This window comes from Diadema setosum, chromosome 16, assembly GCF_964275005.1.
Source record: "Diadema setosum chromosome 16, eeDiaSeto1, whole genome shotgun sequence".
NCBI classification, from domain to species: Eukaryota; Metazoa; Echinodermata; class Echinoidea; order Diadematoida; family Diadematidae; genus Diadema; species Diadema setosum.
The window spans coordinates 34,086,628-34,104,042 of NC_092700.1; the positions used below are offsets into that span (position 1 = coordinate 34,086,628).

Sequence of the window (17,415 nt, forward strand, 5' to 3'; positions counted from 1 at the left end):
ATTCACTACAATGGGGCACACGTGCCTTTGGCCATGCTGCTCCCACCTTATGGAATAACTTACCTTCAGCCGTAAAAAATTGTTCTTCATCAGACTCCTTTAAAAGCAGTCTAAAACTCACTTGTTTAAAGCCTCAATTTGATTACTCATCACATGTATATGATATTTGTATGTCCTTTATCTCCTTCACTTTCTCTTCCTTTCGCGCCTAGAGCTCTCTGCAGAGTGGATTTGGCGCTATATAAATCATATCAATTATTATTATTATTATTACCCAAACGACTTTGTTATTTCCTTCACCTTAGTTTATGGGGGGCGCTGAATTTTAAATTAGATTTCTCCTTATACGAGCCTGTTTGTACATATTATCAATATTATCTCATATCAACTTTACATGGAAGAAGGCAAGGTTATTACGTATATTCATTTTCTTAAGCCGAAAACAATAACATGAAAGTGAAGATGAGTATATGTAGGGCCAGCAAGAAAAATGTCAGAGAGTACTATTCTACTGCTATGTTTTTATTTACCCAGGGTAGCCTCTTCAGTGTTTCTGTTGCTCTGCACTCAGAGGGCCCGCCATTATTAATTCCCCAGCATCGATAGGTTCCATTTATACACCTGGGTCCAAAGAGGGGACATCGTGTGGTGAAAACGTCTTGTCCAAGGTCTGGATGTAGGCCTACACAGTACTCGAACTCGGGACCTCAGAACACTGCAAAATAGCATAGACCGGTTGACTAGCATGTTCAAATTTACAGACGCTTCTTCGGTCTATGATTCTGCTCTATGATTCTGTATATCGATTAAAAAAAAAAATAATAACTACTGTTCAGTACCCTGTACATGTACTTGGAATCCAGTTTGTATACATTAGTTGTTGTTTTTTCAAGATTCAAGATTCAAGATTCAAATTTATTTTCACTTCCGTCAAATAAACAAAGAAATTATATACAATGCATATGTACAGGATATTTGTAATAATTGCAGAATGTGAATTAACAAAGAACATATGAAAATGAGTAGCAGATGAAAAAAAAAAACCCTGCAATTATCCTCTTTGTTAATATATATATACATAAAGCGTATAATACAAGTTAACTAAGGATGGGGATGGAAATGGAGGGTCCCACTAAGAAGCAAAGCTTGTACGATATGGGACCCTCAGAAAATACACATGACAGCAATATAAAACAAAATAAAACGAACCAATGTCAACTGACATGAAATCAAAATAATTGGGAAGGAAAAAAAAGAAAGAAAAAAGAAACAAAAAAGGGAAAAAGAAAGGAAAAAACTACAGCTATATAGTTGTTGCTACGTCAGGCAAACCTCGGGCAAGTTTTCGTGTTGTCAAGGAGAACCATTGTCAGAAAGACATATATAAAAATAAAGAATGAGTACAGATACAGAAGGTGATCCGAGAGGATACTCGGATCACCTAATAATGTAAATGATTCTGTTAGTAAGCCGGTCTATCATTCTGTAGTCGTATATACATACCGCTAACCTTTGGGTATACATGACATGATGAGCAAGATGCGTCAATCACACTATAATGGGCTGTTTCCATTGCCATAGAGACGGGTATAAGACTCGCTTCAGCCTCTATGCCCTTTCCATTGCCCGTCAATGTGATTTCGCCTTTACGGTCATGACTTCTTTTCGTAGAAGTTATAGGCCTACAGCTGCATTGGGAGTGTAGTGATCAACACTGTGTGCAAATAATGGTTACATTTTACAATTTTTAAGCATTTTCCATGAGTTTGGACATCCATGCTGAACAAGATGAAGTGTCAAAATGCAATGCATAACCATGTGAATCGTAAGATCCAACATGGATATGCTTATGTGAGCAAAACGAGAATATTGTTAGTGTCTTTGTTATTATTATATTACAAGCATTATCATCAGCAGCATTATTATCATTGCCATCATCACCTGCACCCATGCCATAATCATGTTTCAGCAAGACACAGAAAAGAGAAGGAACAAAAATGTATTTTACGATACCAAATGACGGAATAGGGCAGTTTCTCGTCGCGTTGCAGAACTTACATAAGGGAACCGTTCGCTCGAATTTATTAATGTAACTGGGCATTATGTGAGTCAGTGTGTATTTAGGGATGTTCGTGTGTGTTTGTGATGCGTGAGCGTGAGCTACGCCTCTTGTAAACACTTACAGTTATGTGTTATGAATTGACGTTTGTTTAGATAAAGAGAGTAGATGCTACATAGATAGATAGATAGAGAGATAGATAGATAGATAGATAGATAGATAGATAGATATTCATAGATAGATATTCGTGGATAAGATCTATCGGCGAAACATAGACATCCGAATGCCATGAGACGAGAGCTCGGAAAATCGGGGGGGGGGGGGCGTTCATTGCTCAAATGCTACGCGTCTCAAATACAATGTATATGTCGTAGCGGTCGGTCGACTGTAAAGAAAGAACAATTTCGCCTTCGGTGAGTTCGTAAATCGAAAACTGTCGTCTGCTTCTCGCAATGTCTACACCGCGAGGAATATGTCCGCCGGTGAACATGAAAGGCATATCTGAATCGCATTACACAATCAAATCGCATTCTCCGGCGTTATACTTTTGACCTTTCAATTTCCTTCCTCCCCCGTTTCTCGTGCGTATGTCTTTGTCTGTGTGTTTGGGTGTGTGTATGTATTATGTGTGTGCGCGTTGTGTGTTACGTGTTTTGCTACAGGCACAAGAAGACCTAGTTCTCGTCCGTGCGCCCTGCTGGGGAAGACTGATTCATGCGGCTGGCTGCGGCGACCACAGAGCAAAGCAGCATGACAGTGAGTCTAGCTGCCCGGGAGATATGACAGCCGGGAGAGAAGTAGACTCATCCCCATCTCGCTTTTCAAGCACCGCTCCCGCCTTACTGCCATGGCGACGCAAAGCCAGAACCCCGCGGCGCAGACTACGCCGTTCTTCACGGTAAAGGACCCCGCCGGTCAGGGCGTGCCGTCGGCCAAGCAGAGCACGGAGGTCATCCAGTTCGTCAACGGTGAGACGGGAGCGCCGGGAAACGCGGACAAAGTGGCGGCGACGAAATCACCGGCGAAGTCGAACGAGCTGGACGACGAGTGCGAGATCGAGGAGTTCAGATGTGGATGGTGCGGATGGCGACCTCAGTGGCTGCAGAATTTCAACTCGGCGCCGTGGTTGCTCGTTACGCTCACTGCAGCCGTAGGCATTGAGGTAATCATTGTAGAATATTCTGTACTAGTCTGTCATACTCATAGACTGCCACAAGGAAACAACCAGCAAGCCTAGCCTGTCTTTTTGAAAATGCGGGCTGGGCCTACTTACGCATATCCTGGGGCAGCCATGTGAAGGGGTGCATATATTTTCATTGACGTTTTACAGTTTTGTGCACGCCTTTACAACAATGGTTGTTCGCGACAACTACAAAGCCTGCTCGAGGCTTCGTAAAGCCAGCTCGTAATTAGCTCATGTACACATTGGTACAAATGACCTTTCTTTTTTTCTCAGTTGGTTAGGCACATCACTCGTTTTCAAAGCGACATAATGCATTAGCTTGCCCAACGTAACAATTTATGGAATTCATGTTCAAACAAAGAATGAACTTGCGTTTAGATCAGGTGATCACTGATCAGAATGCCCCATCAGTTGACAGTTTAGCAGGCATCCATATCATTGTTTTGTATTGAATGCAGTAACAACCTATTTCCTTTTATATCGCGAAATACCATTCTTGCTGTCAGGTGGATGCGGTGGCAAGCACCATTTAGATAAGGATCACATGAATAATCATCGCATCACAGATGCTTATCTCAGTGAATTTACAAACCAAAATGCTTGTTGGTACAAATTACCTTTTTCTACTCTGCGCAAAGTGGAATTACGAACTGGTCTATTACATAAAGACATGATTCCAAATAATACTAAGAACACACAGTTGGAGGAAATAGCTTGTGACTAGGGCCGTAGACGGAAAAATATCATAGTTTGAAATACACTGAATAATATTAATTGGCCTACTGGCTACTTGTTTCGCTTCGAGTTCAGGAAACTTTTCATTGATGGCTACTGGCTAGCCACATTACACACAGACTTCTTTGGTTTGTGTGCTGATTCTTACGTTAATTTCTGTTTCAAAAATAATTGTGGATGGGGATAGTTCAAGTATGCCTAGCAATAGTTAATTTATGCACGAACATGGCAAACACCTGACTCTTTTTATGATCCATGAAATCATAATTTCCTCTTATTTTGGAAGCCCTCCGGTTATAGCCGACGTAAGTGTTTTACACTGAGTAGGTTTGTACGTGCTGATAAATGGCACCATGCATAATATCCCTCGCTGTACTACTAGTACTGCATACATGTGTAACAAGCCTTGGGGAAAACTCTCTGTCCATCTATCTATCTATCTATCTATCTATCTATCTATCTATCTGTTTGTCTGTCTAGCTATCTATCTACTGTATAGTCTGTGTCTTTATCTTTCTCTCTCTCTTTTGCATGAATTTAAATTGTGTTCTAACCTTGTCCGATGGCCTCTATTTCAAGGAACGTGCACTTCTCATTGAAATTGGAGATTTGTGATGTCTCTCTCGATTTCCTTTGAGGTTTGTACTAGTTGGACATCACAAACTATTGTTCAATCCCCAACTTGACAGGGCAGCACTTTTGATCGATCAGAAACTTCTAAAAGTCCCGAACTGATTGTCCGATAATTCTTTAGAACTTTCCCTCTAGTGTCTAGTTTCTTACTGTATGTCTGCATTTACCAAATATATATATATATATATATATATATATTTTTTTTTTTTTTTGGGGGGGGGGGAAACTCGCGCTTTAACCGTAAGATAATAAGACAAATACTCCACTGATTTTATTGAACTGTTCGTCATCTAAGTCAGAGATTTCTCTTTCGTCATGTATTTTATGTCAATGTCATGTTTTTGACGCTGCATGTTTCTGCTTCAAACAACACTACACTGCGACAATGTTGAATGAGAAATTCAATGATTTTTACACGGAGGAGACGTGCTGTAGGTTTCAATGTAAAGTTTAAGAACGAACAGCTACTTTAGTTTGATGTGTGAATGTGAGTGTGATTATGTGTATGTGAGTGTTATTGTGTGTATGTATATGTATGTATGTATGTATGTATGTATGTATGTATGTGTGTGTGTGTATGTGTGTGACTTCTAACCAGCTGCGTGTTATTTGCATCACCATATCGCACAGACGAGCCAAACATATGCTCCACACGCTCATGTGTTTATAAGTCCTAGGCATGTGCCAGTGCTTACAATGACATTCAGCTTTGCATCAGCCAGAGCGACACGCATAATACTGACTGCCATACTTGGAACAACAAGCATCAGCTGCCAATACAGCCATGCTCGAATTGTGAACGTCCCTTCTCATTTACAGTAGCATTGATTTATGCAACACACGAGCTCGTAGTCGTGCATAAATCAGGAGGATTAACAAGGTTTTAAAGACAAGGAGTAGATGTTACCCTAAAATGTAATTCTTCACGTACCCTCCAACTCCCTTTTTTGTCTTCGTCGGACGTTATAATCAAAACTGAGGATGTGACTCAATTAACACTTTATCCAGGACAATGACGTCATCATGTCGTCACAGCACTTAGAAAGATTTAATTCAAACGATCGCGAATGGCTTTGCGTGTACATACCCTTAAAAAGGGAAACGGGCGGGGCATGCTCATTTCATCGTCAAGAGATGTGGTACGGAGCGAATGATGTAGGAGTATACGTGATGTTTATTTTGTCGAGTGGGACGGGGGAGGTGGGGTGAGAAGTTTAAAGCCGGCCGGAGACGGCGAGCGGTGACGAGGGACTCCGTTGGATACGCGTCACCAGCACATTCTCAGAAAGTTTAACCCGTCCAATCCTGGAGGAAAAAAAAAGTTGCAACAGAGATCACCACTTCTTCATCCTCAAATTGGCAACTCTAAATTTTACTGCATATCTTATATTGGAGAATGATAAGATGGAATGAGTTAAAATGTATCAAAATCTGCTCAAAATCAGAGAGAAATCATCAAATACGCAACGCTGAATGTCACTGCATATCTTATATTGGAGAATGATTAGATGGAATGAGTTGAAATGAATCAAATCTGCATGGAATCAGAGAGAAATCATCAAATTGGCAACTCTGAATTTTACTGCATATCTTATATTGGAGAATGATAAGACGGAATGAGTTAAAGTGAATCAAATCTGCACACAATTAGAGAGAAATCATCAAGTTGGCAAATCTGAATTTCACTGCATATCTTATCCTGGAGAATGATGAAATGGAACTAGTTGAAATGAATCAAATCTGCACAAATTAGAGGGTAATCATCAAATAGGCAACTCTGAATTTTATTTCATACTTCTTAAAAATCCTTGGAAATAGATAGGATCTAACTAGTTGAATGCACATACTCGGGACTATTAAAAACCCTGATTTGAGAGAGATGCGGAAATTCTATAACATGCTGGAATGTGTTGCACGGAGGAGTCTGTTATATTATACTAAACTGTGTAGAGGCTTTTGAAAGTTGAGTGAAATTGAATGAAACAAAAAACATTCGAAACACCAACGAATAATAGGGTTAAATGACATGAAAGATAAAGTAGCAAACCACAGGAATATTCCTGGGACGTATTGCATTCAAGTCCCAGTGCAATAGAGTTTGGATTTCTCTTTTGATTATAATGCTGGCTTCATGTGAAGCACAGTGTATCGAACACGACTTGACACTACCAAAGTGGCATATTATTGACAAATAATAACTGTTGGTAAGTTCCTTGTGCGTGCACACACTATAAGAATCGAGTAATATAAGAGCAGTAAGAGTGAAATATCATCCCGTATATCCCGCTTTTATATTCTGAATCATATACATACCCACTGCTGTAATTATGTGAAGTTAGGTTTCGATTGTATGTGTTGAGAGGTGAGGTTTTTTGATAGTAACATTCTTCATCACTTTCATTTCTTTACCCATTTGTGCGCCGATATTTGACATGATTTTAAAGAAAATATAGAAGGGTTGATCCACAAAGCACCCTGCAAATTTGGAATGACGAAACCATGATCTTTCTGACAAAGTACCTCTTGGTATAAAGTGAAAAAGAAGTCGGTGTAGTTGGATGAGGAAGACGAAATGCATTGATTCTTTTGTGTATTTGTATAAGGAAACATCTTTATATACCTCAAGGTTACCTTCAATGTGTATGAATATCACACATGGCCGATCGATATATCCAGGTGTACAGTTTACCTACCCAGATTAATGTACTTACATCGTTCGTTATAGGCGTTCATTTGGCTGCTTTATACCGTAATACCATTTGAGGAAACCCATTCGAGAAATTTGAATACCCTTACGGAAATATACCTGAGCGCTGGTGAAAAACAGACGTGCTAAGCACTGCTAACACAATCCACAAAATAGGCAGTGGTTGTTATGGTAACCTTGCCACACGCTATCGGGTGTTTTAGAATTCAACACTTCCATATGCGCTGAGCACCTAGATTAGTCTCGCAGATCGTGCTGACGTTTCGACGTGTGTTCATTAATAAAGGTCATACACTATAATAGGGAAGTGAAGTGTGAATCGAAAGAAAAGACTGAGGGGAAGAATAAGGGTATCGGATGATTTGGTTACTGTGTTTTCCTCGATCACGATTCCACGATGTCAAAAGTCAATTTATATAATTTCTGTTAAGCAAGGCTCAACTAAGAATTCAATGGGAAAAGTACGATATCCTTGAACAAAGAGTGACTGAAGTTTGTAACATGCCTAAATTCACATGAGCTTGACTGAAACCAATACAGTGAGAACCGGCGTTTTCTAGTTGCCGTGACAGCTGATACATAGACAGATATTTGACCTAAGTCCAGACCAGTACGCTTGTTCTCCTTTGTCCATACCAACCAGACACAATAACATCAGGATTAAGATTCAAATTTTATTTCGCTTACTGTCAACATTGTTTCAAAATCGTTTCATTTCATTTCTTCTTTCTAGTCAGGCTCAGGATTTCTCATTTAACAGTTTAGATTTCGAGTTTCTTTGTTTGTGTGTGTGTGTGCGTGTGTGTGTGCGTGTGTGTTTGTGTGTGTGTGTGTGTGTGTGTGTGTTTCTAACCCTCATGACATTGTTGCTGCGAAGAAAGTTTAAACAAAGCTGATACTACAGCATAATCCGGGGTGCCCAAACAATTTTGAGCTTTATCATTACCTTGTTTTGGATCCAGACGTTTCGTAGGAGCGTCATTGTGTCATTGCATCTCAAAATAACCTCTTCCGGGGCAGGTGCAGGTGCATTTTGAATGTCTTTACAGCGTCTTACACTCAATGCAAACGACGGAGATAAGGCCATCGGTTGTCATATTATACCTACATAATTCATTCTATTCATGAATTATAACAACTGATATTTGATATATTTTTTAACTATGATATGAAAGCGTCGTTTCGGCTATGTCCTATCTTGTATGCTGCAACCCTGTTGTAAGATCGAGGGTAATATACAGCAATATAGCTCATACAACCATTTCATAGATTAGACTGTCTGCACACACTGTTCTTTACCGATGAGCTCAAAACGTCATGCCATTTAAGAAGAAACAGAAACGGAAATGCATTTTAAAGGAGACCCCTCGATGATTATCAGACTTTTTCCACAACTATACATTGGTTATACTGCATGCAAAGTTTTAGAATTTGTAGTGATTTGGGATGAGGTATGTGAATGTTTTCAAGGTTTATAACAAATAACAATGAATAAGGATGATGACATGGAAGCCTCACTCTAAGAGTACATGAGTAGGGGCTCTAGGAAGCAGAAAAATAGAAGAAAGCATGCATAAAAGGTCGACTTGCTAAGCCAGCGGTATTGTAATGGAATTACATTTCTGCATTTCTGAAATATGTGATCCCCCTATTATGCCAATTTCATAATCCTTGTTCAGTGTTTTGGATTTTTTTTCAGATTATCGGTTTATCTGCCCAAGTACCACAATAAATTCTACAAATCTGTACCATACATGAAGCTGTCGATTTATTTACAACATGATGTGAAATTATTAAAATCGTCGGGACTTCCCTTTAACTGTCTATTCACACTAGTCAATTTTTCTTTTACGTAAATTGCACTAAGTATGGACCCTACACAATAATGGCGTCACGGAATGGCGTCACGGCCGTAGTGTTAATGAAATTAGCAAAGTTTTCCAAAAACCTGTTTTTGCTTAGTGTGAGTAAAGAGGAAAACAAAACAAAGATACTTAGAAATAGATCTTATATCGTACTGAATTTAAATACATCTCATCTTTATTTCCGTAGGCGATGCTCGTGACTGGGTTTGTCACGAGCACATTAACGTCTATCGAACGCCGATTTCAACTGCGGAGCCGCGACCTCGGCATCATCATCAGCAGCTTCGACGTGACGAGCATCATTCTTGTACTCTTCGTCACCTTCGTCGGCGGGCGCGGCAACAAGCCCCGATGGCTCGGCACCGGGTGCATCATCATCGGCGCCGGCGCGCTCATCTACGCCCTGCCGCACTTCACCACGGGCAACTACCGCTACGTGACGTCTCTGGTCTCGGCCACCTGCGGGGCGGGCACGGCGGCAAACTGCTCCGAGCTTCTGAAGGAGGAAGAAACACCGTCCAGTCTCTCCAAGTATATGTACATGTTTATGGCGGGACAGACACTGATGGCCATTGGGTCTTTACCACTGAACACTCTCGGCGTCTCCATGTTGGACGAAAGCGTGTCGCTAGAGCAAACTGGACTCTACATAGGTGCGTGTGGCAAGCTCGTGAATGTATGTGAAGTAACCTTTGACGGGGATTGAGATTGCGGCGGCAGCAGATGCCAGCGTTAACGTATTAGAAACTTACCTCAGGGTCTTTTTTTTGTGGCACGTTAGCGTTACAAGTGTATTTTGCTATCAGGATGAAAGTGCATGTTAACTAGCAGGTTTGGGACCCCTTCATACCTTTACGTTAGTGTAAAAAAAGCTCAATTTACTTTGCTATTATAGCAAAGGGAAGGAGCAAACTTCATCACATTTAAATTTCGTCCGTCTATCTGCAACGTTAGTATTATTATGTTCTCCACGCAGTGTAGAGATCTTTGACCCAAACAGTCCCGGTATAGAGTACCAAACTTAAGTGATGATGTCACAGTCTTCTGTTATAGTTTGGATTGGAACCAGGTACGCGCCGTAAGGCCACCGCACATTATACGACTTTCGGTGGCACGAATGACCGACTTTGGATCCGACATAAATAACAATAGACTCAGAATGAATACGCTTGCTTAATTCAGATCCAAAGTTGGTCAGTCGTGTGACCCAAAGTCGTATGGAGTGCGGCGAGCTTTAGACACTCCGGCCAGGACCGGTGAGGTTGTTTAGAGCCAGTTTCCATGGCGATGATTGGCTATGACATCACACTATGCTAATTTATAGTTGCTCGGTTGTAAGTCCGTTCCGAATGACGGAAGAGCTTCGCGGAATTTACAGAATAGATTTGCTTTAACTTTGATCTAACATTTAAGGAACTGGCTTTGGAATGTGAAGTACACCCAGCTGGAAGAAATCAAATGAATAAAAAAAAAAGAACAGAAAAAGAAACCTTGGATGGCATGTTCCATCATGCTGGCACAATTGTCATGGTGAGGATAGAGCTAGGTCAAAACGTTGTCGTGGATATATAAGTGTGTGATTCTGAAGTGCGATTTGTGCCTCCAAAGTAGGGACCTTATACATTTTATTATTCTCTTTTAGATGAAGCGACTGCATCGTAATTATTATTTCAGTCGTGGTTAGCATGGTGGATTTTGAGCTGGGGTTTTTCCAACGATAACATCCAAAGAGGAGTATCAAATTCGAGACTGCGGTCTAGACTCTGAGGCAATACCCCTATATTCTTCGACTAGGGCCTGTGTATGAAATTGAGGAATAAAGGAACTATACAACGTAGATCCATGTTGACTTGTGTTGATCCACAGTAGGGCCTACCCTTATCATCAATATGTGGCTAGAAGAATATCTAAATGTGTGTCATATATTGTATGATAATTTTTCTACAATATTTCTTCAGATTACTTGGATATGCCCAGGAGAAACCTTCTCAATCGAATTTCTGTCAATGACACCATCTGATATAGTACTAATGTGATTAACAAGCGACAATGGACTACACCTTCCCGTAGACTTAACGTAACTTGCGAGTTGCCCTGCAATGTTTTATTAATCATATTAGTAACAGGGATCTAACACTGTGATGATGTCATTGACAGAATTTTGGTTTGAAAGGCTTTTTTGTGGGTGAATCCAAGTAATCTGATGAAAAACAGTTGAAAATAGTTTGTAGAATATATTGAACGTATTTGGATAGATTCTTTTGGCCACTTATACGTGATGTTGAGGTTCTCACGAATCAACACAAGTCAACATGAATTTGCATTGCACAGTCCCTTTAATGTATTTTGTTGTCGTCGTGCATGGAAGGAATCGGTTTCTTATCCTGATCGGATTTTCCGTTACACGGGGAATTTCGTGCAACTTTAGCCGTCGCAAATCCTTCCTTATCTGTATAAGGTGAAACAGACTTTGGCAGACAACGCCCATTTCTAAGGTAGCATAATCATAGAATGCACCTCCCCCCCCCCCCCCCTCACGAGATATCCTGGTGGTGTCTGAACAGGTTTTTGCTTATCTCACAATGTATGACAGACTGTTATCACAGATATTGATTTCATCATTGAAATATAATCCACGCGATCAAAGTAAAATTTGGCAGAGGGGAAAAGAAGGGCCCTGTTATCTTATATCCATTTGCAGTACAGGGATCTTGGTGGCTGGAGTAAAAGTCCGGCGGAAATTGAAAATCCTGTGAAAAATCACACGTCCCGTCCATACTTCTTTTTTTTTATATAATCTCCAAGTCTGCATAAACATAGTCTGTTAAAACGATTAGTTTACCGCTTTTCGATCCAAGGAAGAAAACACGTTTTCAGATTTATTCTGACGCCGAACACTTAAAGGCATAATTTACCATTTGCAGATGAAACAAAAACCCAACATTAGTGCTTTAAAGTAGTTCTAAAATGTGAGTTAGGGATATACACAACCACTGTAAAAATTTGAATCCGTATAATCGATGTTAAGTATTGTTAAATACATAAAATGTGAACAATAGTTATAATAACAATGCTTCCAGACTAAACCGTATACAGTTATGGTTTATTGAGAAAAATGCTGATGTCTCCTCATATTTTAGGCTTTATTGCAAAAATTTTATATAGTAGGATGTTTTGTGATACAACAGACCTACACATATGCATGAAATGTGATATCTTGAACTTTTTTTAAATCACTGCTCCCAAAGGTAAACTGGACCTTTAATGTTATGTCATCAAAATACCTGGCAAGTTAACGACGTCGGCGTTTTGTTGAATTCATTAGTTTCTCTGGTTGAAATGAAAAGTAGTAGTAGTAGTAGTAGTAGTAGTAGTAGTAGTAGTAGTAGTAGTAGTAGTAGTAGCAGTAGTAGTAGTAGTAGTAGTCAGTAGTAGTAGTAGTAGTAGTAGTTAATAGTAGTAGTAGTAGTAGTAGTAGTAGTAGTAGTAGTAGTAGTTAGTAGTAGAAGTAGAAATAGAAATAGAAATATCAACGTTATTATGAGAAGAAGAAATGAAAGAGAAAGCAGCTTTTCATAAGAGTGTATCCTTCCTAATAAATAACAACCGTCTTCTCAGAAAGTCATCGACTCCATATCCCTGTTCTTTGCTACTATCCTCCATCTGACCGTAATCCGATCTCTCTCGCTAGGCATCTTCTTCGCTGTGGCGTCCCTGGGTCCTGCTGCCGGCTACATGCTCATGGGAGTCTTCTTAAACACCTTTACCGACTTCGCAGCGCCTTTCAGGTAAACCAAGCCGGTTCTCCCTTTCACTTCATAATGTATAATCCAAAGATATTTTTCTCCTCTCGTTATAAGCTCTTTGATTATTATCTTGCTGCTGCGTTGCGTGCGCTGCAAACCCATTCTTTGCAACGCCATGTTACTGGATGACATTAGAGGAAGTTGATAAAACAAAACAAAAGCATGAGCTCGAAAGAGCGCGCGCGCACATACACACAATACACACACACATACAGAAACATAGAACAAGTAATAACGTATCAAAGCGTTGCTCTGTCGTATTTATTATGTCACGTCGTCGAGAAAAATTATTTGTTCTTATTAGGATATGATTGAATAACATATTTGTTTTGCTCTTCATGTGTTATAACGCATCCTGATACTTTTTTGGATACTTTATTCTGTGTTTTTAGTCGGGCTTCGTAGTACGTCGCACTTTACGTCGAGTAGTAGATGGACACAGAGTTTGACACATAATTCTTAGTATTCATTTTATCGTCATTACTAGTAATACTTCAATTATGATTATCAAGAAATAGCATTAATTTCTTGTGTTTGCATGCAGTGGTGCTAATGGCATTTTCTTTTTTGCACAAATAGTGTAGCTGAAGGGGTTAGAGATTATTCAGTATCACAAATTCTTGCCTAAGTGATAGCACCGTATTAACAAAGTAGTTGTCTGCAACTAAACTCATCTGTGTATTACACATTGTTTATCTTCATAGAAATTAAAGTAGCTGATTATATCTAATTAGATACTGTGTCAAAAACAGCGCGCAAAAGAAGCTGGTCGACGTTATTGTGCAGGATTGTAACGTAGCCGCTGACTAGCTACTAGTAGGCCTACTACTAGTACATGCAAATATCACAAGCAGTCACCGTGGATATTGCAGTGACAGTGCTCAGCAGAAGTTGACTGGACTTGTATTGGATCGTAGCAACAGAATTCCTAACGAGACATGAAACTCGTCACACTGACGAGTTAGGTGATACGCCTGGGGTCATCAGATGTCGGTCATCTGTGATCGACAAAGAAAAGAATGTGATATAGGCACCTTGAAGTTGTATTGAGCGTGCATGCAAAACGGTTTCTCTAACCACTCGGCCACGGGACATCCACGGAAACGGTAAGGCCAAAAAAAAAAATGTATAGATATTACAGGGGGAAAAAGTCAATGCCCACTCAACAATCGTGGCCGCGTGAACATGTATTGCATTGCTAGAAGGAAATGCGGCCTTGTAACGACTGAGGGGTCGCTGTGCCATTTCTGGCAATTTCGGAAAAATACGTCCCGCAGACATAAAACCTATAATCGGCTGATTTTGATACCTTGCCTTTAATCACAATTTTCAGTGTGATGACGTCATCAAAGTACAAAACAATGACATGGACTTGAAAGACAATTGCTCAAAGTACAACACCTCCGTTGTCGTCATTACATACTATTTGACAGAGTCAGGATGCAACATTCTGCAGCAGTCGAAGCAATGTGGTCTCCAACACAAAACAGAGGGATATTGTGTGTGTGTGTGTGTGTGTCTGTGTGTGTGTATAGGTGCGTTTATATACGAATGTGATTTCTACATGGACGATATATGTAATACAAAATTGAAGAAAAAAAAAGTAAAAAAGCTAGGTATTTTGTTTCGTGATCTTGTGGGGTTCGAACCCGCACGTGTGCAACCTCACGTCTCTGAGACGTCGCCTTTAACCACTCGGCCATACGTCTCGACGAGAAAAAAAAAGAGGAACGTAAACTTATGTATGTGAAAGATGAATCAGGAATCGTTTTGTCCACATTCCATTCTCATTTTCAGTTTTAAACTGCAAAATTGTCAAACTAATAAGGAGATTTCAAAGAATAACATGCATGATTACTGCAGCTTATTGTCTCAGTTACCACACACTTAAGTTACAGAGGAAATGGAGCAAAATCATCTGAGATAAAGGTGCTTAAACGTTGTCAAGTTAATGCACATAAAAAAAAAAAAATCACCTCCCATAGAGATAACACGTAAACTTGTCTGATTTTGAGTCTTTACCTTTAATAACAATTTGAAGTATGATGGTAAGTCTTCTTGAACCAAGAGTGTGGAACGCAAGCTTCTACGTGAAAGATGAATCATGACGATCACCCGTGACCGACACATCTTCAAAGGGATCAGTTATTAGAAGTGGAAGCCCTCGTGCCAAGCATATTGTCTCAGCAATTCCAAAGCAATGATACCCTTACATTTATGCATACCATAATTTCCCTCTGAAATCAATGGTAGGTATATTCATGTACAATTGCTTGCCTTGTCCATAAACTTTGCTTTACAAACTTTCAGTGAAACGTGTCATAACATAATTCTGTAACTCCATTAGCAGGGATTGACTTCATAAAGAAAGATATATCAAATTGAACGCTTAGCGCGTATAACTAAGGGGGATTTTAGCCTGATGCTCTGTTCTTCACTGCTCAGATACCAACAACACTCATTACCTACGGCTACGTATAGAGAAACAGCCATGACGAAAATAAGTTATTCCTTTTCTTTGGCAGATAGACACACAACCCCTTTAAACCACACTATAATTGACATGGAGGGACATGAAAAAGTTCATTACTACTACTGAACAGTGATGCCTTCTACTCATGTGGCACAAGATACCTCTATAGCAACATAAAACCTGTCTACAACTCCGTTATTGCGTCAAACAATAACATCCTGGAATTTCAAAGAGATGAGCGAGACGCCATACACCTGGCCTAGAGTTAATTCATTCAGTTGCCATTCCTGCTCCAGTTGAGTTATGCAAATTATTTTCCGACCTGTCTTGTGACAATATAACAGGAACAAACGTAGAGAAAAGGAAAGGGAAAAGGAAAGGTGGCAAGCGGGGCACTGTACCAAGGGCAATTTAAACAATACGTATGATAAATGAAGCAAATCCAACCTAGAGCCTCCGACAAAAAAAAAGAGGAACTTGAGCGACTGTGTGTCGTGGGGTAGTATAATTGATAAGATAATACGATAAATGACATCGATCGGAATAAAGCTGAACTGCCAAAAGAAACACAAAGAAAGAGAGAGAAAAAATGATAGCGTCCTGCGGGTCTCGAACATCTCGTCCTAAGGTAGTGCATAATGACCATGCAGCGCGCTAAGTGACTATAAAGCCACACGGCTGTACCGAAGATTGGATGTGAAATTTATCTTTAATCTTTTTTTATTTATATATATATATATATATATATATATATATATATATATTTATCTTAAATATTTATACCATATACAACATGAAAAAGTTCATTACTACTACTAAACAGTGATGCTTTCCATTCATGTGGCACAAGATACCTCTATAACAACATATAACCTGTCTACAACTTCGTTATTGGGTCAAACAATAACAACCTGGAATTTCAAAGAGATGAGCGAGACGCCATACACCTGGACTAGAGTTAATCAATTCAGCTCCCATTCCTGCAAGTTATTCAAACATACATGTTCCTACCTATCCTGTTACAGTATAACAATAACCAATGAAGAGAAAAGGAAAGAGCAAACGAAAGGTGGCAAGCGGGACACTGTAACAAGGGGCAATTTACAACATTAAGTGTGACAAAATTAATGAAGCAAACCCAATCTCCAAACTCCAATACAAAACAAGGGAAATAGAGCAGCCGTGTTCACGGGTTACGTACACTTGATAAAGTAATACGATAAATGACATCGGAGTAAAGCTGAACTGCCGAAAAAAAAGAGAAAAAAAAAAAGAAAGAACGGATAAAAGTCCTGCGGGAGTCGAACCTCTCGCCTTCCGGTATGGCGTTATGAACAACCAGCGCGCTAACCGATTATGCCACATGGCTGTCCTGAAGATCGAGTGCGAAACTTAAATCTAAATACTATCGTGACAGTGTTGACTTGTGATGGCGCTATTCAACTTCCCACAAGTGGCAGCGTGGATTCGATCAATATACAGTTGCAAAGAAAAATTGGGAATCGTTCCGTACAGATTGCATTCTCATTTTCAGTTTTAAATTGCAAAATTGTCAACCTGATGAGGAGATTTGAAAACATAAAATGCATGATTACTAAAGCTTGTTGTCTCAGCTACAACATATTTATGTTTCAGAGGAAATGGAGTAAAATCAGATGAGGTAAAGGTGCTTAAACGTTGTCAAGTCAATGCATGGTTTAAAAAAAAAATCACCTCCCATAGACATAACACGTAAACTTGTCTTATTTTGAGTCTTTACCTTTAATCACAATTTCTAGTATGATGACGTCATCATATTTCAAAACCATCACATGGCCTTGAAAGGCAAATGTTCAAGTGCAACATATCTGAATTTGGGGTAATATTGAGCTTAAACAACAGAGATACGAGCAAATGAATGTCAGAAACAGTACCTCAAAAAAATCAATTCCACTTTTTTGATTTAAAATGACGA

General features: G+C 39.6%; 1 protein-coding gene across 1 annotated transcript in view; it reads left to right on the top strand.

Moving 5' to 3' along the window:
* Positions 1-17,415, top strand: part of LOC140239494 (solute carrier organic anion transporter family member 4C1-like) — an 85,514-nt gene that overhangs the window by 51,996 nt on the left and 16,103 nt on the right. Inside the window, exons 2-4 of the mRNA XM_072319326.1 lie at positions 2,722-3,221; positions 9,370-9,835; positions 12,874-12,970. Of these exons, the coding sequence (XP_072175427.1) occupies positions 2,907-3,221; positions 9,370-9,835; positions 12,874-12,970 (878 nt within the window). The 5' untranslated portion in view covers positions 2,722-2,906. The remainder of the gene's footprint in view (positions 1-2,721; positions 3,222-9,369; positions 9,836-12,873; positions 12,971-17,415) is intronic.